The sequence below is a fragment of the Drosophila eugracilis genome, unplaced genomic scaffold (assembly GCF_018153835.1).
Source record: "Drosophila eugracilis isolate 14026-0451.02 unplaced genomic scaffold, ASM1815383v1 contig_2088, whole genome shotgun sequence".
Classification (NCBI taxonomy): domain Eukaryota; kingdom Metazoa; phylum Arthropoda; class Insecta; order Diptera; family Drosophilidae; genus Drosophila; species Drosophila eugracilis.
The window spans coordinates 6,522,913-6,543,226 of record NW_024572964.1 but is presented as its reverse complement, the minus strand read 5'-3'; the positions used below and the strand labels follow the sequence as shown (position 1 = coordinate 6,543,226).

At 37.7% G+C, this 20,314-nt stretch overlaps 2 protein-coding genes across 12 annotated transcripts in view; one reads left to right on the top strand and one right to left on the bottom strand.

Moving 5' to 3' along the window:
• The window catches only part of LOC108107800 (protein TANC2), a 56,421-nt gene continuing 36,107 nt past the window's right edge, over positions 1 to 20,314 (top strand). For 4 of the 11 annotated variants that reach the window (XM_017215526.1, XM_017215524.1, XM_017215525.1 and 1 more), the window contains exons 1-2: positions 8,435 to 8,671; positions 9,188 to 9,687. In XM_017215526.1, coding sequence (XP_017071015.1) covers positions 9,447 to 9,687 — 241 coding nt within the window. In that variant the 5' untranslated portion in view covers positions 8,435 to 8,671; positions 9,188 to 9,446. Of the gene's footprint in view, positions 332 to 3,102; positions 4,029 to 8,434; positions 8,704 to 8,743; positions 8,868 to 9,090; positions 9,688 to 20,314 lie in introns of those variants that run through there. The other 7 variants (XM_017215517.1, XM_017215515.1, XM_017215519.1 and 4 more) reach the window with 6 other exon arrangements.
• LOC108107805 lies at positions 19,672 to 20,252 on the bottom strand. The gene has a single exon (XM_017215535.1). It carries the CDS (start codon positions 20,139 to 20,141, stop codon positions 19,755 to 19,757), a length of 387 nt encoding a protein of 128 aa, XP_017071024.1. The 5' UTR covers positions 20,142 to 20,252; the 3' UTR covers positions 19,672 to 19,754.

Here is a 20,314-nt window from a genome sequence, read left to right as displayed (position 1 = left end):
TCTCAATTGCATTCCAGCGCGCGTTCGGTACGGATACGGTTTCGGTTACGGCGGACAAAAGATACGGATACGGCAGCGCCAATCGGATTAATTGCCACATTGGATTATCAGTGAGAAAGTGAAAGTGGATGTGAATGTTAATACATAATCATTCGGAAATTGGCATTATATTTTGTAAAACCTTGAACAGTGATTGCGAAAAGTTCCTAAACTAAATATTAATCAAAATCCAATAGATAAATTTGGATTTGTGAATAGTTTAATTTCCAGTTTGTTCCAATTAGAATTTATACATTTTTTATAAACAGAGAAGTTCCTACATCCAGAAAAGGTTTGTCTTGAAAGTTTAAAATATTTTTATATAAATTATATAGCATACTTTTAAGGTTATTCGGGTTAATTCATAATTAAAAATCTATAAAAATGGTTAACAACTATAGGAAATCGCATTTTTAATATAAAAATGGTTAAGTAACTTAACAACATTTCGATATACCGGAAACATATTTAACCAAGTTAACCACTAACAATCCATAACTTTCAAGCCATAACTTTCTAAGTTCTAAAAAGAAGTAAGCATGTCCTACCCCTAACTTTCATCCACTATTCAAACTCAATATAATCGTCTGAAATGAGTAATGCCAAAGTAATTCGATGTCGGCTAAGTTGGCTGTTTGGAATGTGCTATATCTCACCGAATGCGGATCGGGTCCTAAAAAGGGAGCATCGTTCGGTGACCACATCCCAGAGCATTTAAGTGAAAATGTGGAAATGCGTCTGGAGCGAGCGGCGAGCCGAAACAAAGGCAGCTGAATTTAAATTGGGAACCAACTGAAAAATGTCGCATGTTCGATGGGGCGCCCATTGGCTACAGAATGAGAGTATTAACACAACAACAAAAAAGAGGCTGTCGAAATGTAAACAACACAAAAGAATAAAACAGGAATAAAAAAAGAGTGAAAGAAGCACACACAAGTTCAAGATTCTCACAGATACTCCGCACTCATACACACACAAGGGCTAAGAAATGAAATAGCTAAAAGTAGAAACGCAAGCAGACGAAGCAATAAACTGCACGGAAAGTAGTTTAATGCAGTTTGCTGGGGATCCTGAATACCCCCTATTCCACGCCCCTTGGCGCACGACAAACAACAACAACAAATGCAACCACGTCGCGCCGCTTAGTTTTCCTCCGACGATCGTTTGCCCGATCTATTTTCGTACCGCTTTGGGATGTGTGTAGTTTTTCGTCGCCTCAAGTAATTTGTTTGTTGCATTAGTTTTGTGGAAAATCTACACTGCGAAAAGATATCAGAGGGGAAGTTTTTGGATAAATATTATTATTTTATTATATATTTAATGATTAAATATTACTAATTTAGTGAAAACTATAACTAAGAGATTTTTTTTTGAGACTCAAAATAAGGAATGTTATTTAAAAGCAATGAAAAGAAAAGCTTTTGGGGCTTAAAAGGTTTAAGAACCTATAAATGTAATACAAAAGTTTATGTTCAATCAAAAATTTAGATTAAATATATTTGAGAAAAAATATTTATAATCAAATAACTCTATTAATACTTATAAAATTAAACCTCGAACTATTAGTGTAACATTAAAAGGAAAATCAAATATTCGCCAAACCTCAGCAAACTAAAAGTTAAGTTCTGTGCCCGCTAAAGACAAATTTACCCTCAAACAAACCGATGGCAATGTTTATTTAAAACTTTGCACTGGCAAAGTCAACTTCCAGTGGCAGTGGCACAAGCCAAACGTTAGTTTTTCCCCAGCGAATTGGAAATAATGGAATGGAAAGGGGGGACAGCAACAGCAGCAGCAGCAGCAACAATAACTATTGCAACACCTACTCGAGGGGAGAATCAGGAGGAGCAGGGGTGGGGAATGGATATGTCAAGAGGCCGCCGACATTGCAGAAGAAGTACAGTCAAGCTATACTAAGAAATACTTAAAACTTGGAAATAAATGTAGATTTTTCATGTCCTTAAATACAATCTAAAAAAAAAAAGGTTTTACAGTTCATAAACTTATACTAATCTATAAGGACAGTAACTCTATTGAAATCCTTGCATAATTCAAGCAAATTCATGTTATGTAATTTCCACTGTACTTGGAGTTCCTTGCTCCGAAGAAGAAGCAGCTGAAGACATCAGCAGAATCGCTGCAGGGGGCACCCTCAACCTCACACTTGGAACACAAAAAGATAGACAAAGATACGCACGCGCACCAAATGTGAGCGAGATGCGCATGTGGCCATAAAACCGAGGGGAAGTCGTTGTTGTTGTTGTTGTCTATCGTTTGGGGGACACTTCCGTCTTCAGAACTGTGTACTCCATACAGCCCTACCACCTCACATGTGGGAACCGCTGGTACTGGAGATTGATGTTGGGACAATTTCACGTCCTACTGTTAGCCGGGCATTAAGTGGCATTAAAGTTGTCCGGGCTTATCGCTTTCGAGCACAAGCTAGCACCTCAAGATGCATCTACACAGGAAGAAATTTGAAACAGAAAACTGATACAAAAATTTGGGTTTTTAGTACAATAAATTATGATTTTTTTCAAGCATTTCATGTTTATTTCAAAATTATTGACTATATTTCTGTGATTTCATCTTACCTTTTGTCCACAATCTGTGTTCTATATTATTCTTATATAAGATTATATAGAAACGGAATCTTAAGCTAAAAACATAGTCAAGTTTTTCTCCGTGTTATTATCTTCCACCGAACTGAGCTGATCTAAACTCATTTCCGCTGGAATCCATATATCCGAGTGCGCCTTTATGGAGGATCGTTAAAGTCAAGACAGCGGGAAAATTACATATGTCAAATTATGTTTAATGTGGGGCATTAGTTAGGTACAGTGATGTTTGGAGAAGCTACTGTAATGGTATTTGGGAAGAGGGGGAGGTCAAAGGCAGATCTTGATATCTACATAGTTGGCTAATACTAAACTTTTTTGAGGTTTTTCTTTAATATTACAAAAAACTTAAATTTAATTACAACTTTTTCGCTTATAAATTAATGTATGCATTAATTATTCTTATTTTTTCTAATATTTCTAAAAAATTGTTCATATTTTACAGCATGCCCATGCTGCAGCAGCTGCCACTCCCAATGGAGGGCGAACAGTTAGAGCTGCCAACGCCCCCGCTGCCGATAAACCCACCGCCCAAGGTGATGGCCAATGGCATTGTCTATGGCTTTCGCACCCGTCATCTGTCCTGCATCGAAGAGAATGACTCGGACTCGCTGCACGGTTCATCTATTCCACATGCCTACGATATGATGCAGCAGGCGGATGAGACCTTTCAGAAGTTGAATGCCAACGAAGAGCAGGACGAGTCGGGAAGTGAAGAGGAGGGCCTGGAGAATTTGGATGATACCATCGCCATGATTGATGAATCGCGACTTTTGGAGGCTGATTATCTCGATGAACTAGTGGCCGAGGAGCAATTGCAGGAGCCGGATGAAGATGAGGAGTCCTCGGATCTGGTGGACTCTGGCAATGTGGAGGAGGACTTCTGGCAGCCAAGTTTCAATCGCAACGACATCATGATGACCTCGGTTTATGGAACTCTGAATGGTTCCTTGACGAGTGAGGTGTCCTCGACTGCTACGCCGGGTTATTCCGAGTGTGTGACGCCCAGAAAGGAGACGGAGCCCGTTTATGCCACACCGGAAAAGCGACGAGCCAGCAATCGGAGTTTCGATTCCACTTGCGCCTCTCTCACCAGTTCATTGTATGGAGGATCCATGAACTCCTCACTGGATCTTAAGTACTCCTCGTTGGGTGGTGGTGATCTGGGTAGCGGTGGAATTAGTGGAACTAGCACCCTGCGGGGAACTTCAGTGCCTCCCATGGATATTTCCATGATGTCCAGCGATGGCGTGAGTGCTCTTGACTGGGGATCGGCCAGTGTTAGCTGTGTTTTGGACTCCGGCGATGGGAATCCCGCCGAGGAGCTCAATGAGGAAATGGCCGCTAAATGTTTGAGTGCCGCCGAAAGTGGTAAGTACTAAGAGTCCCCATTTAATAGCAAGATCTTACCAATCATCATTACATGGGAAAATAATCCGAGATCATTAAATTTTAGTTTTGACCTTAATTTGAGGTGGGGCCTATAAAACCAGAAACTACTTCATTAACTGCAAATTGTAAACAAAAAGTCGGCATTTATATTGATCACTTTGGCGATTTCTCTGCTGATTTCTTCTTTCTGGAAAGTCAATCCATCAATGGATCCAGGGTATTAAACTCATTTACAATCCTTCATTACCGGACATGCAAACAGGCGCAGGCCGTTTTAATGACCCATTCGCAGCGGACCCATTTCGCTGTGCTCGCCATTAGAAAGGCAGCCCGCGAGGCGGCGGCTGACCCCCAGCACTTCCACTTCCCAGCTCACTACCCAAGTCCCCTAAAATCCCCAATCTCCTTAACTGCTACATCATCAGCCGTATCCTCGGCCGAAAAAACTAAACAAACTTCCATTGGCCGTGGGGAAATTTCTATACACTGAGGGAAAAAGTTGTTTAAGGTTATGGGAAAGCGTTCTAAGACATTTCGTATAAAAAGGGGATTAGTTTCAAGTTGAATAAGAATATCTTCCTACAAATTGTTACTCCTTTTTGAATACAATTTGTTTTTTTTTAGTGTATACAATTCGATTGGCAATAAAGTAAACAAAGCCAGTGAAAGCCAAACAAGTGGCCAGACATTGCCCATTTCACACAGATGTTTAACAAGCCAGCCCAGGTCATAAATCATCCAAATGGATATATCCACCGCGCATATCCATCTCCCAATTTAGTTAGCATACGACCAAGTCGGCCGTGGAGTAGGTTCTCGGGGTGAAAACTCGCTGACATTGACAGTTTTTAATAAGAAAATTGGCCAAGATTTATGCTCGCGCCGTTGACTTCTATTTTAATTTAAAGCAAGGAAGAGCAGCAACTATCTGATACCTATTACTCTGTTAATCCAACTTTTACTTAAAATAAGCAAGAGAGACCTTGCAACGTCCTTCTCCCAACTAATCAAGAATATTTACTTTAAAACGCTTTTTTCTTACCTGTTACATTCTTATCAACGAACACAATATACCCTTTTTCCTCTGCAAGTAACGGGTATAACTAATCAATAAACTGGGACAGCGAACCGCGTAGCAAGAGCAACAAAAGTGTGCAACAAATTGCCAAATGATGTTGCAAAGTGCAATGTCACAGTAATTTACGTGCCACTCCAATGGCACAAAGCTGATGAGAATTTATGCTAAAGGGTTAAGTGTCAGCCCCGTCAATATATGCATAGTGGGTGGTTTTGCTAACTGGTGTCATTAAAATGTTGTTAAGCATTTCTTAGGATGAAATCATCACCGTCTGGTTGAGATGCATTTGAAAAGAAAACGACGACATCTAACAAGGCATGTCTAGTTTCCCGTATTTCCTAGGTAATTAACATGATAAATAAACATAAAATATTTAAATTACTAAAAATTATAGACATTAGACTTAATCAAAGGTATTTAATACTAAAAGTTAATGAGTTTAAAGTTTACAAAAGTATAAAAAATATCTTAGGACATCAAGACTCGTGATAATTATTTGAAAAATTAAGAACTCCACTCCTTAATGTTTAAGAAAAACCCAAATAATTTTCATAGATTTCCATTTTCACTCCATTGTGCTGTAATTTTGCGACTTTTGCTTTGTCGTGCGTATGCGTGTGTTAGTGAGGAAAAGTGAAAAGTCATGAATCATATACATCATGATCACACCAAAGCGAAGCACACCACACGACCATGGGGAACTAGGATGGATTGTGATGATGATGATGATGAAGCCGCTGCAGCCGAGGCATCCGATATGCGACTGGATGGGCCATAAAGTTACATGGCTTATCGCTGGAAAACTTTTAAAAAACACTTGAGATTGCGCCGAGAACGAGCTCGGTGGCCAAAGCCAAGCAAAGAGCAAGTCTACGAACAGGTATATCTATGAGCCTCTTCTACCGAAGAGCCTAAGCATACACACGGCCAAGAGAAAGATCCACAAAGACGAAGAAAGGGGGTTTCGAGGATGGAGACTGGAGGTTGGAGGATAGAGGTTGCTGCAGTTGTTGGTGGCTTGTATCTACAAATAGACGCGGACTGACGGCCGCAATACAAAGTCAAACAAAAGACCCAAACGGTAGTTGCCATGAATGGACAACAGACTCGAAACCGGCTGGGAACTACAGTAGTTATTCAATAACTCTTCAAAATTGAAGTATCAGTTAATGGAAACTTATAAGGTTTCTATTTTTGAATTAAATGATATTAAATTCTAACAAAGCTTAATAAGAATGACATCCAAACATAAATCTTTCTTAAATTTAAAATTACATTTTGAGAAAAGAAATTTCTTCTTAGAGAAGCTTAACTGTATCGACATCTGAGGGATTCGCGGTGCAGACTCCAACTGAAACTCCATCCCGAACGCAGTTGCAAATGCAACTTTGTTGCCTGTGGGCCCAGCATGGACTCCTCGGACGTCCAACTATTTATTGGAATGGATCTCGAGACTGCGACCCAGTCGCAGATTCAGATAGGAGACCCATAAAATTGCACCGCACGCACCGGCGAAGGCGAATGCATTTTGTGTGTTCGATAAACGCGACTCGACGATTCCCACAATCGACGTTGCACTTGAATTTGAATTCGCAATTGCTCTTTCAATATTTATGAGTTGATCCCTGTAGTTAGTTACTTAGATAGCGATAATGAAAGTGCCACAAATAGTTAGGCTGAAGAGCTTAAAAGTTAGCTATGAAATTGGGAAAACAGATTCTATATAAAATATAGATAATCGCTGTTCTAAATTAAAATTCATTTTTTCAATCTTATCTTATCACTTACAATATTTATGGCTTTCTTATCTAATAAACGTTTGCAATTAAACGTCATTTCTAGATTCTGGTCTAGCACAGATTTCCTCGTACATATTAAAGAACAACTTTAACAAAGTAGCTCAACTTCTGCCTCGTCCCGCTCTCGACCTTATCGTGACCCATTAATCAAGATTGTGTCAAAGGTATTAGCTCATTTCAGGGTAGGCTCAATATGAAATCGACTCAGGGCCTTCGGGGATCGGATCCAACATTGGAACATTTGGGCGATTACAAACTATTACTGTTGTCAACTGCCAGCGGTAACAACATTTCCCTTTCTGCCAATGAGTAGATTAATTCTAATGTAATTGAAACTGTGTCCGGCTTTCGCTTATCGAAATGTTTGTGGCTTGGGCAACCGCATTGTGATTGCTAATGGGCTGGCAAGCTAACAGAATTGTTGGTAATGAAGTGAATGATTTTGTTAATGAAGTTCGAAGCGTTGCAATAAAAGTTATAGAAAGGTGGAGAGCTCATAGAGGTGGAAATAAATGGGTTCTGGAAACATTCGTACCTAGAATTAAATCAGAATATTATCTAATTTTATATGTATAGAGAGAGAAAGCAAAATAAAACTTTTCCGACCTTCGACAACTATTTTGTGGATGCCTTTCTACTTCCATTCCTTTTGTTTAACCTTTGTTAGACCCTCAAAATATGTGTAAATGATGACTCAATTGGAAAGTAATTTCCACAAATCTCAGACACCAATTCGAGGGAAAACATCCTTACAAAAACTGCCTCGCTTATCGGGAAGATAACCCCATGGTGTGGGGAAAGTATCTCTTGGGTTAATGAGCCACAAGCGGCACGTACGCTTGCGTCATCGGGTAGCTGAAAATCAAGTAGGGTCTGGACCTCAACGGTGGTATAAGTGAGACAACAGACCCTTAACCTGGCTTTTATGTTTGCTATTACGGACTGACACCGCGATAAGCGACGATTCCTGCAGTCAGCACCTCAATCAGTCAAAAACCCATGAAAAAACAAATACAAAATCCACAAGTGTTACCCGATAGTTTCAGTGTATCGACTGAAAGATATCCTGTAAATAGGGGCATTTATTTGTTAAGATCTTTTCACCACTAGTTTTATACTATAGTTTATAGATTATAAGGCCTAACTGAAATGCACTTTTGGTGAATTCTTAGAATTTCATCCGATACAGCATACCCTTTCACTCCAAAACTAAGAGGTATAAGAATACCAAAACAAATACAAATTCAACGACAACGAAGCGTGAATGAATTTCCTTGGCGCAAATTGAAAAAAAGAGTGATAGTGATAGTGGAACTGATAAGCGGCGAGCGCCGTGCCGAGATCGCATATCAGTGGGAAAGAGAAGCAGAGCGACAGAGAAGTGCTGGTAAACCGGTATGTTTGGAGAGTTCCTCTCTCAGCTGGCTCAACGACTTGGAGACTTACCGCTCGACTCTCTGCTCTCCAGCACTGAGGCACTTTTCTGGCTTTCTGCGCTCAGTTTCGAAACGCACTTCAAAGCTCGCGCAAGCGTACCGCATTCGTATCGGGAAAACGGAACGCCTGTGAACGGAAAATCATTACGATTCGCGATCGATCAACCGGCATTTTCTCATTCGACATTCTGGATACGGTTTCAAATCACAAAACGTGAAAAGTTTCTTTAAAAATAATCGAAAATCCCCAAAATTAAACGAAAAGCTTCCATGTGACGTTTTCGTAATGTGACCACAGTGTGAATAAAGGTAATAAATATTTACCTGAGTTTAAACTATGTGTATGTGTGTGTGTGTGTCATAGTCTAGGAATTTTGTTTAATCTGCAGAAAGTGTGCAAAGTTTTTTACTGTTTACATGGCGAAATTCCAAGAGCCCCTGGTTGACTCACAGGTTAAGACAAAAAGTGATTAGATAACTAGTGACCAACCTTCTTGGGAACATAGTAAGTGGGATTTACTTGAGTTTCGCAAATGTGTGAAAACTTTGTTAAGATCAAAAAAATGTTAAAGAAAATAATATTAATATTGATTAAAATAAAGCTAATAAGACCGGTTTTGTAAGAAAATTAAGATCAAAAACTAAAAATAACATGAAAATTATAATCCAAATTAGAATATTGTATTCCCAATTAGACACCCAGTAAAAAACTTTGCACAAAAAATCAGATAAAACAACAAAAAAAAACCTACCTAACTCACTGATCGTAAAATGTGAAGAAAATTGATCAAATAAATTTAAACAAGTGTGGTTTTTATTGTTAAGCTTTGTAGATGTATTTCGAAAACGAATCAAACGAAAAAGCATAAAGGAAAAATCCACAAAAGTACGTGCTGCCAAAAGTGCTAAAAGAAGGGCTGAAACAAACGAGGAATTTGGGCAAAGAAGCTGGACAAAATCGACTTGAAAGGATTCGCAGCTGGAACTGCATCCATCCAGATAAAAAATCAGATATATATATATATACCAGTAAAGATACAGATACATACATGAGGCAGCCAACGAACCACAAAAGATACATGCCATGTTCCCACTAACCAACCGCTCTTCGAGTGGCAATCGCACCAACAACAATACGAGCAACAACAACAATCAGACCACGAGCTTTATAATCGGAGGTACCACCAATATTAACAACAACAACAACCACAGTCAGATCGGTGGAGCAGGCATCGCTAAGGATAAAGGAAATTTTGAAAATAATTGGAGCTCCAATAAAACAACCGGTCGTCGATCTGGCAGTGGAAATAGCTGCAGTTTTTTAGGTAAATTTTATTAAAAAAAATGTCATTTAAGAGTCCCGTTAAATGATTCACATATTTAGAGGGTAATAAAACAAAAAATTTGTTTTAAAATATTTTAAAATCTTGTTTATGTTTACTTCTTCTGCGTGTAACTTACCTAAGTAATCCTATAATCCTTATTTTTAATCAATTTAAAAGTAATTTCACTTGAAATAATGCTCCATTAGTATAAATCTGCCCATTGCACTTAAAACTTTTCCGTACAAACTCAAACCAAGCGGCTTTCTTTGATCACCTGAGGCTTATCTTATGGCCATCTCATCTCTTTCATTGGAATGGCTGCAATTTCACAAATCGCATTTACCTTTTTCCGTGTTCCGTCGTCGCCTTAATGTCGCATTGCCTTTGAAAGGGTTTCCTTTTTTAAGCAACAATTTACAATGCAAATTGCATTAATTGCAATTTTCTGTTTAAATTGAGTTTGTTGCTGTTGTTGTCTTTACATTAAAATGCAAATACTTTGCACTAATTTACATGTCGCGCCGACGATTGCACTGGAAAATGCAGACCCCCGTCCCGTCTTTCTCTTCAAACAGTAAATCGCCCGAAGAGACAATGGAAGTCTTTTGTGATGATCACAAGCACACTCACACACACACGACCCGCTTGCCTTGGTATCTGTGCTTTTGTGTCTGTTTGCGTTTCGGGGGAGGAAGTGTAAGTGTGAGCTTGAACCATGTGAAATGCCATAAAAATTCCAGAGCCTCTGTGGCTCCTTTTTGTTCTTTGGGTTTTCAAGGTATTCGCTGAGTACCAAAATATTTACATTTTTAATTGTCCAAGTTTTTGGGTTTTCACACATCATTTTAAAAAGAATTCATTTTTAGAAGACTGTCTATTGTACTTTGTGTTGGCTAGTTAAAAAATAATATAAAAATCAATTATATTTTCCTTCTTTGTTAGTTTCTGAATAGTTTCTTTTTTTAGTAGTTTTTTGTTTTAAAGGGTATCTCTGGCTCTCTGGCCTAACCTTTTTCAACTTCTTTCGCTTCCTATGTTTGTCTTGCGCAATCCCCAAAAGCTTCTTCTCTACTTTTCTGCGCTCTTTTCATTGCGCATGCGCAAATACATATGTATGTATGTACATGTGTGGGAAAGCAGGGGGGAGTAACAGAGGTTTTGGGGATGTCGGCGCATGCGCTTTGTTTGTCTGTTCCTAGTACACTAAGAGAAATTAGTAGACTTTGATAAAGAAGTTAGATAATAAAAAATACAGTGATAATCAGATATAAATATCCATTCAAAAACATACCTTTTAATGGCTAATATTTCCAAAATCCTTAAATCTTATAAAAATTGTATAGTAAAACTTTTTATCAGTGTACTGAGTTCGTTGCTGCTGTGTGTCTGTGGGTTTGCAAGAATTCCCAGAAATATTTTACTTCGAAATTTGTTAACAAGCAGACAACAAGAGCAACAATAGCAACAATAGCAACAACAACCACAGCCACAGCCACAACAACAACAGAAGCAAGTCGAATACATAGGGAACATATATTGTTGTGTTTTTATTTGTTGTTTTGGCCTGGGCCATGAAGTGTATCAAGTGTTTGCCGGGTTAGCTTCTTTTCTCTTCCACCGGCTTTGTTCACTGCCACTGCCAGAGCCTTCAAGTTGAAGGTTAAAGTTGAGCCGGGCTCAGCTGAAGCCTTTCGATTGAATTAGAAGGAGTTCTGTTGTTTGAGTGGATTTCTCAGATGTTCACTGGTTAGGACTTAGAAGTTGAATGGGCAAAAGTATTCTTAATTTTGACAGTTGTTGGCAGATTTCAAGGACTTCATTCAGGCTATGGAATGTGAAGCGGATTTAAGATTGCACAGCTTTTAGAGATTTTGGGCAAATCAAAGATGAAGTTATTTAAAACTCTCCAATTTCGATAAGCTTTAACTCTAAGATATATTAGAAAAAATCCCCTGGGAATGTGAAGAGCGTTTAAAATTGCAACTCTGATAAGTTCGCTTTGCACACTTTAGATTCGATAAAATGATTTACTTCAGCCACCAGAACCAGTTAAATGAGGCTCATGAGCCACTCTTCATAGAGCATTGGGCAACTCAATAACTCATTCGATCCCCATTCGATCTGGTAAACAGCCTCCAAAGCCAGCCACATCGAATTTCGACGCGTGTGGGGCATAAAACTCCTTGCGATTCGCTTCCAATTCCATTGGCATTGCCAGACGATCCGTCGAAGCAGTCGGGTGCATAGTTTTAATTGCAAATAGCAAATTGCAAATTGCAAAACTGACCAGTCATAACAAGTCTAATTAAGGCGATGTCTGCGCTGCCAAACAAATATCTTGAATATTTTTAGATCCAACAGCTGGACATTTGCATTCGCAGACGGTGGTATTCAATGTCAGATGTACATTGAAAAAATAATATTGTTGTTTTGGAACATCAGGCCTGTTCCGCCTTTCACTATAAGTCAAGGAATTTGTTTTTTAAAAGTTAACATTGTGTTCATTCACTTTTGATCAGCTTTTTGGTAAGAACATAAACTTAGAGATGAATAGTAATATTAAAAGTTCCCTTTCCGAATATAAACCCAAATCAATCATGAGTAAAATTCAGTTTTTTTTCATGGTGCATTCAGTCAATTTAGAAAGGGAGATCGGCGAGGAAGATGAAGAACTGCGAGCTGTGAGTGGCAATGAGTTAATTTGCTGCCAAAACACACCCTCAGGCCTCATTAGCCTGCACTCCGAGTGAGATTTATAGACGAGCTGCCGGCGCGGATTAGTTGGAAATGCAAAAATGGAAACCCTGGGGGTCAAGACACATGGGTGGAGGTTGGTAGGGGCGGCAACAGCAGCCACTCTGCGGGTTGCCCAGCTAAATGGGTGCTTAAAGTGTCGGCCAAGCTGGCCAATATTGCAATGTGTATGTGTGTGTGTGTTGGCCACATGGCAGTACCGATGAGCATGAATAATGAGCTGAAGGAGGTTAGCAAAAAAAATTGGAAAACTTAGTATAAGTATAGGTCTTCACAATCCCATAAAAATGTCGTTTTAACCTATCGTATTTTGTAAACTGTGTTAAGGAGTTTTTACTTTTTCATTTTTTAGGGAACTATGTACAAAAGCAAGATTAAGGCAACATGTTTAAGCCACATTTAAAAAACCTAGGGAACCCTTTATACTCTTTTTAAGATTAAAATCTAAGTCAGCAATTTCTTATTAAATTTTGTAATTGATAATTTTGAAAAAGCAAAAAACTTATTACTTATGAAACAAACTTAGTGCAATGAAACAAGCTGGCTGCTCCCTGACAACATAAACATGTCCGCAGTTGTAGAGGAAAAATGGCTTTCCATTTGTTTTTTGCATTTGCTGTGACATTTTGAGTTATTTGACACTTTGCAGGGGCATATCATCTTTCCCCTTGGCGCTGTTTCGCCATCGCTCTTTCGGTCTTTCTTCTTGCAGTTTATTAACTCATTATTTTAAAATCAACTTGGCCTGGCAGGCAAAACGTGTTGCAGAAATTTCTGCCTGACAAGTTGCCACTACACAGGCAACATGTGCATGATGTTGCTGCCGCTGTTGCTGCTGCTGCTGTTGCAAGTGCCCAGCTTGCACAACTTTTCTCCTCAGTTGCTGCTGCTGTTGATTAAGTACTCTGGCACTCTTTCTCCCATTAGCAAGCGAATATTATTCATTTAAATTTTATACGAATCGCTGGTGACCGCAATTGGGAACAACAAGAAGACGTTTTTTATTTTTGCCGCTCTTAATTGATGCAATCAATAATTGTGGGCATATCTCTTGTTTTCATCAGCAAAGTTTCCCAAGGAAACCGCATTTCTGTTGATCTCTATCATCAACCGCTCATAACCATCAAATTCGCACCTCAAAACATAAAATTAGCAAAATCATAAAAAATTCAGTAGTTCAAAGCCGCTTTTCGTATTAAAATTAGAAATCGAAAAACAAATTTTGAATGCGCCGCTTATTCGGATCTAAGGTTAAGCCTCTCAAACTTTTATCTTAAATGCTGAATAAAAAACCATTCCCAAAAAAACACAAAATCAATTAATTATTTGGCCATTTAACTGTGGTTGCTGTGTGGCTGTTATTTAGTTTTTTTTGTTTTTATTTTTGTTTTTGCTGATTGCAAAATTCAAGGAACAACAAAAAACTACTGCCACTGCCTTTAACTGCGTAACACTTTGTTGTAGTGAGGCGGCCAAAACATCGAGATAAAAACGCTACAGCTAAGAAACTATTCACATCTCATCGGTAGAGGGTACAGTGAAGATTGCTTTTGAGTGCTCTTTGAATTAAAATGTTATTTTATAGATTAGTAGTTCTTGAACTATAAATAGAAAGGTGAAACTTTCATTTTATGTTACTTTTATGGTAAAATAAAATTTTTGACAATTATAGAAAATAATCTTCTAAGCTTAAAACTAAAACAGCAAACTTATACTGTTATTAAAACCAAAATTCTCTTGAAATACATCTATATCTATACCATTCACCATAGTCAATACACCCTGTACTTGCAGAGTAACCGCTTGAAATGGTGGCAATCGCTGTTAAGTTGTAGGCGTGAGTAGTTTGCCGATGTCTTTGGGGGTCTGTCGGTATCTTTTTGTGATGTTTCGGAAAAGAGACGTGAACAAGTAGCCGAGGACATGGCCACCGAATTCAAATGGAGTGGCAAAAAAGAAGTAGCAGAAAAGATACAAACTATATACATATATATACATATATATATCTGTTCAATGGATTTGCAATTACATTCATGAAATTTAATTGGCGATGGGAAAAAACCTTGAATGGCTTAAGCATATGGGGACAATGTGTTCGAAAGGAATAAGCGCTGATTTATGGATAATAATTCCAATTCATTGAGGAGTTTGTTGGGAAGTTCCCCTTGGCCTCTACTTTAGTATATCTGATTTTGGCATCTAACACATAGACCTATCAGACCTTGCCATCTCCATTAATGTGTTGGCCCATCTTCCCCATTAAAAACTCTCGCATCAAAAGTCACGTTTTCGAACAAACGCCTACCCTGCATAAAAGTTAAGATCAACATGCCAAAGATTGTCTAAAAATACTAAAAAAAAAAACAAAAAACAAAAAGTAAGCAACTTAAAAAGAGACGTGCAAAAAAGCGCTTAACTAACATTTGTCGACTTTTGTTTACAAATGCAAATTTGTCTTTAGTATTTGCACTACAAACTTAAGCCATCTTTTTCTAACCAACTTTAACTTAACTTTAACTTCAACTATTTCTTATTGTTTTTGTCAAGCGCCGCGACAATTTGCCCAGATAGCGGCTGAAATTGTTTATTTAGACTCAAGCTAGGCAACGACAACAACAAGCAAAGCCAATTACCGTTTTTAATTATTTGTAAATATTTGAAAAGTCCGACCGACTTTTCGCTTGGCGCCCGCAGAACAAAAAAAAAACGCCAAAAACCTTATCGATTTGGCAACAGGTGCGCCCCTCTGCGGGCAAGGTGCAAACTACAATGAGGTGTAACTTTTTCTGATGTTTATATATATATATATCGATATAAATATATATGTATGTCAGCACTTTATCTTATCTCTAAGGCTCTAACAATTCGCGTGCCAAATTCCAATCGATTGAGAAATGGGCTAAGCTGGTTAAAGTACCAAGACATTTAGTTTTCTTACTAAAATCTTTTGACATTTTTAAGCTGTCTTAGGACTATTTTTAATATCTTTAAAATCAATCAACAAAATCTACAAAATCTGTAACAAAATCTTTATATTACAAAGACTTCTTACAAAAAAAAAAGAAAAATCTTGCTTAATTTATAACCTTTTTTTATATAAAAATAAAAAATACATTTGCAAAATTTGAAAAAGCGTGGGCCTTAAATCACCGAAAACTTAATAATTTTGAAGAGCCCTCGAATGGAAATTGAAATTTGTTTTCCGTATTTACACGTAAGCCTGTGGCTGTCATAATATCGGTGATTGTTTTTTTGTTTTATTTTAAGCCAGCCACTTGGCTGACTAATTTTTGGCAAATGAATATGCGATTTTGAGTGTTGTCATTCATTCATTCACTTATTGTTTCCTCTTTTCGCTTAAAAAATAAATAATCAACTTTGGCTTTGCTTTTTTACAAAAGGTGGGCGTGTCGCATTGCTGTAATTTATGAAGTGTTTTTTTCTCACTCTTTTTAATTGCCGCTCAGATGATTTAGTGTCTTTACTTTCTGTATTTCCTCTTGCTGTCTTTCCTTTATGACTTTCACCTCGCCAAAGTGAAATTACGGCCTAATGACTAAACATTTCATTTAATTAGAAGATTCATCGTGCAGATGAAACCGAAACAATAACAAAAGGGCGGAACAAGCTCAAGTTTTTTGAACCCTCTGTAATCTTTGATCTTTAAATCTTAGCTCATTACAAAAATTTTGGCAATCAAGGAAATTGATCTGACACCTGAAAACTCAAAGCGGATTAAGCCAGTTTAATTTTGATTTTGATGGATGTGAATGATTTCGAAGAAGAAATTTTCTCTCTTAAAGCAAATATTTCTTACATTTTTTAGCTTTACAAAAATTTTGCTTAAAAAAAACAAACCCCCGCCGTTATTTTGACATTTTGTTGTGGAACCCTTTTTTGGGGTCAGCTGACTCACCAGGTACCTGCAACGCGGCAACACGGCAACACGGCAACACGGCATCAATGCAATATTGCAACATTGCAGCGAATTAATTTATCAACATTTACCGCTACAATGTCAACGCCAGCCGAGAAAGAAGTTTGCAGCATTAAAAGCCCATAAATTCGTTGGCAACTGGCCTGGCTGTATGGACCCATCTGACTTCCAAGAAGCTGGCAACTTGATATAGCCAAAACCAAACGTTTTCGGAATATCCACAAAACTCTGGCCAGGAAAACCTCGGTGCCGGGACCAAAGTTTGATTTATGCGTTGCGATGCTCAATGGGCGATACGAAGCCAAGGAAGTAACCGCAGTCAAATTTCCAGGCCCAAACGGCACGACTACCAAATGCGCTCAATGGCCGAGACGTCGTCTGCCTGGCGGTTAAATGCAGCCAAACATAAATTATAGGCCATGGCTAAGTAGGAAAACTGTTGGGCTATACTACGTTGCTCAGGTACAGTGGAAAGGCTAGGCTATGGAGAGATAACATAGGGTCCAGAATTTTCCTGTTTTTTTTTTTAATGAGTCACAAAATTTGAAATATTCTTTTCCTTATAAGTTGGTTTAAATATTTTCCTATTTGAATTGAATTTTTTTATGAACTAAGTTTCTTCTAGAGATTAACTTTATTTTTCCCAATTTTTTCATAGTTTTGTTGCTTTTTCCATTCGACTTCCTGGCAGCACTTTTCGCTTTTCCTTGCTTCAGCCTCTGCTACTTTCATAATGTTGGGAAACATTTAACGAAAGTCCATAAACACAATACATATGCCCAGGAACTTCGGCCATATACTCCTATATATACTATAATGCAAAATTTCCCAGCACTGCGGATGTTTGAGGGGGGCTCTTGTTTGGCTGCCTCCGCGATCCGATCCAAGATCCAGAGTCACAGACTTTGGATACATGTTGCCGCCGTCAATGTTTCGCCTTTGTCTCGTAAATTTGAACATTTTTATTATAAAACCAAGCAGCACGGCTGCTGATTTCTCACACAATGCGCGCGATTTATTTTGTATGCATTGCGAGTGCCTGAAATTGATTAATTACAAAGCGGAAGAGTTGCCGATCCAGCCGGGTTAATACCAGGTTAATATAATACCACAATTTTGTTACGATTCATTTTTCAAGCTTAATTCTGTGTATTATTTCGTATTTTTTTGTTTTTATTACAACAGGCAGAAATCAAGTTTTGTAAGCTTCGTGATTTGCTCTGACCACGATTCTTTAATTGTAATTGTAATTCTGTTTTATTTATTGTTAATCTGAAGGTTTCTGCATTATCTGAATGACACTGACACCGCTGACACTTCTAAGTGGAATATGGCAAATGTGTGAATCAATAAAAGTGTTTTAATGGGTTTTGAAATAGTTTTTATGGTTGTAAAACAATTAGGAACATATATAGACGGAGAATCAGACCCACCCAGATGATCATAAGAATTTTGGATTGTAAATCCAAATATGGTCTTTGTTCATAATGTAACATTGAAAAGTAATATTTTTTAAGATTCCCACTTTAGCTTAACATCTAAAGAAGTAAATTTTGTGCTCTTTTATTTATAAATCTGTATAATCACAAGATCTGGCGCCTTCCACAGTCTGCTGCCCTTTAAATTACCCATGGAATGCAAAACGACAAGCTAAAATCCCGAGTGTCAATGGCAGGGGACAGTAATGTCAGTCGCACTTACACTTAATTGCTGTCAAGTGTTTTGCAAAACCCTAAATTGGCAGCTCATCTAGGAGGGTTGCTAAGGGGGGTTTATCTAGTTAAATGTCAAAACAATTAATACCAATCGACTTGCGCTAGATACAAATTTGTTCTTTTGTTCAAAGAGCTTCTCAAAGAAGTTGAGACATAATAACATTTTGATGTCACATGTGTGTTTGCTTTTTAATGATTCTGTGTGCTACTTAAATTTCATGGAATTTTCGTTGTTTTTTTTTTTTGGTTGCTTCTTTAATGAGCTATTAAAATGTTTGTAGGATAGTGTAGTACATGTGTAAGAGCCAAAATGTTTGCTTGTATGAAGAGGATTTTTTTTATGAGATATGCTTACAACTATAATGGGCATATAATGAGATCAGTTCTATTTTTATAAGATATCTTATAGTTAAAAATAACGTTTAATGACATAACTAATTTTGTATATTTTCTCTTTCCAGGTAAGTTTTGATGTTAATTCACAGTTGCCTCCCTTTGATTAGCACTTCTGTAAGTAAATAAGCTAGTTAAACATTCCAGTTACTTCAGGAATAAACTATATATAACTATAATGATCTCATTTATAGCTTCTATAGCTTGAAAAATACGCTCAATTTATTAAGTTGTAAGACCTTTGCTCGACACACTCCATTAGACAGACTCCATACAGACGCTTCATTTGCCAAATCATTTAACATAATTAGCCGGCAAACATGATGTGATCTCATAACCAGTTTCCTTAGACAGCCAAATCCTTTGGTTAATTGGCAAGCTAAGACCAGAAACAAAGGAGAGTTCTACCTGTGTCAGTTCAAATTCATAATTCAAACATCAATTCTGGGAATTCTGAGTGTGGACATAATATTTCATAAACGTCTGGCGAAGCTGAAACCGAAGCTTACTTCCTTTTTGGCTGAAGTTTTGGCTTTTTTGTTTCGGCCTTATTTGCAATCAAATACAAAATGCACAAGGCATGGAAGAAGCTACATACATTAACCTTCAAGTTGGTTATTTTCTGAAATGTATTTTTTTTTCCGTTTCGTTGCGCAAATAAAAACGACTACAACACACGTTGACAACGCTGGGACAACGACTCGAGTTTGTATCTAAAATCAACAAGTTCACGACGACGACATCGCCAGAAGATAAAAACTTTTAAGCGTCGGGCAAATACAGAAAAGATACCTAACAAAAAACACCAACCAACCATTCATTGCCAGACCTTTGCTTAGAAGGTAAATAGAACTCCGAAACAAAAACCTTAAAAACTGAACCTCACTGAAAACCCATTTGAGTGACGAGCCAAAAAAACAGATAATTCACTCGCTTACTCAATATGCCTTTTGGGGTGGCAATAATCAAATGGGTTTTATGTTTCTTTGGGGGCAGTAGATTTCCATTTGACTGGCTTTTCTTACACAATTTATTGAAATGAAGTTGTAAACGATAAGATCGTTATAAGTAATGGAAAATATTCCAACTTCCTTTTTAGAAGATTTCCGTCATAAAGTTTATTTTGATTTTTTATAAGTTTTCTGGTTAAATTTTCTGGCAAAAGTAATGAGTAAAAAACAAGCATTTAAAACTTATAAAAAATATTTATGAACCCAAAATTTTGATTTTCCTCAGCTTAATAAAATACAAATTTAAATTATGTACTTTTATATTACTCCCCTGGCTAATAGATCCTCGTAGACTGCATTTCCCCGATTCTTGAGTTCCAATGTTGCCCTGGCCAGTTGTTTGCCAATCCGAACAAGTCGCTCGGCCATCTGCTGATGCTGCAGATTCAGCTTGTTCCTCAGGGAGTCCTGAGATTGGAACTCCTCATCGCTAAGTGGTTCCATATCCAGCTGATCGTCCAGATCATAGATACGATGCAACAGTTTATCCAGATTTTCCTGAACTATTTCACGATCGAATTTCAACTGCATCTGCTCGCTTCTCTTTTGTTCCAACCACTCAATCTCTTGGGGAGAAATTAGTTTTTCAAGATCTTCCAGGGTTACGGTGAAAGTTCCATAATTGGTCACAAGATTAGGTGCCATTTCAATTTCCCTATGATATTATTGTACTACGAGTAATTTAGTTTCTAATTTTCCTTTTTTAATTTTAAATATTTTTAGCAGTTCTATACAGCTACCTTCTCCTGTGACGTATTTTAAAAAACTAAACATTTTGAAATTCTTTTCTGAGCCTGCTGTCTTAGCAAATGCTAAAC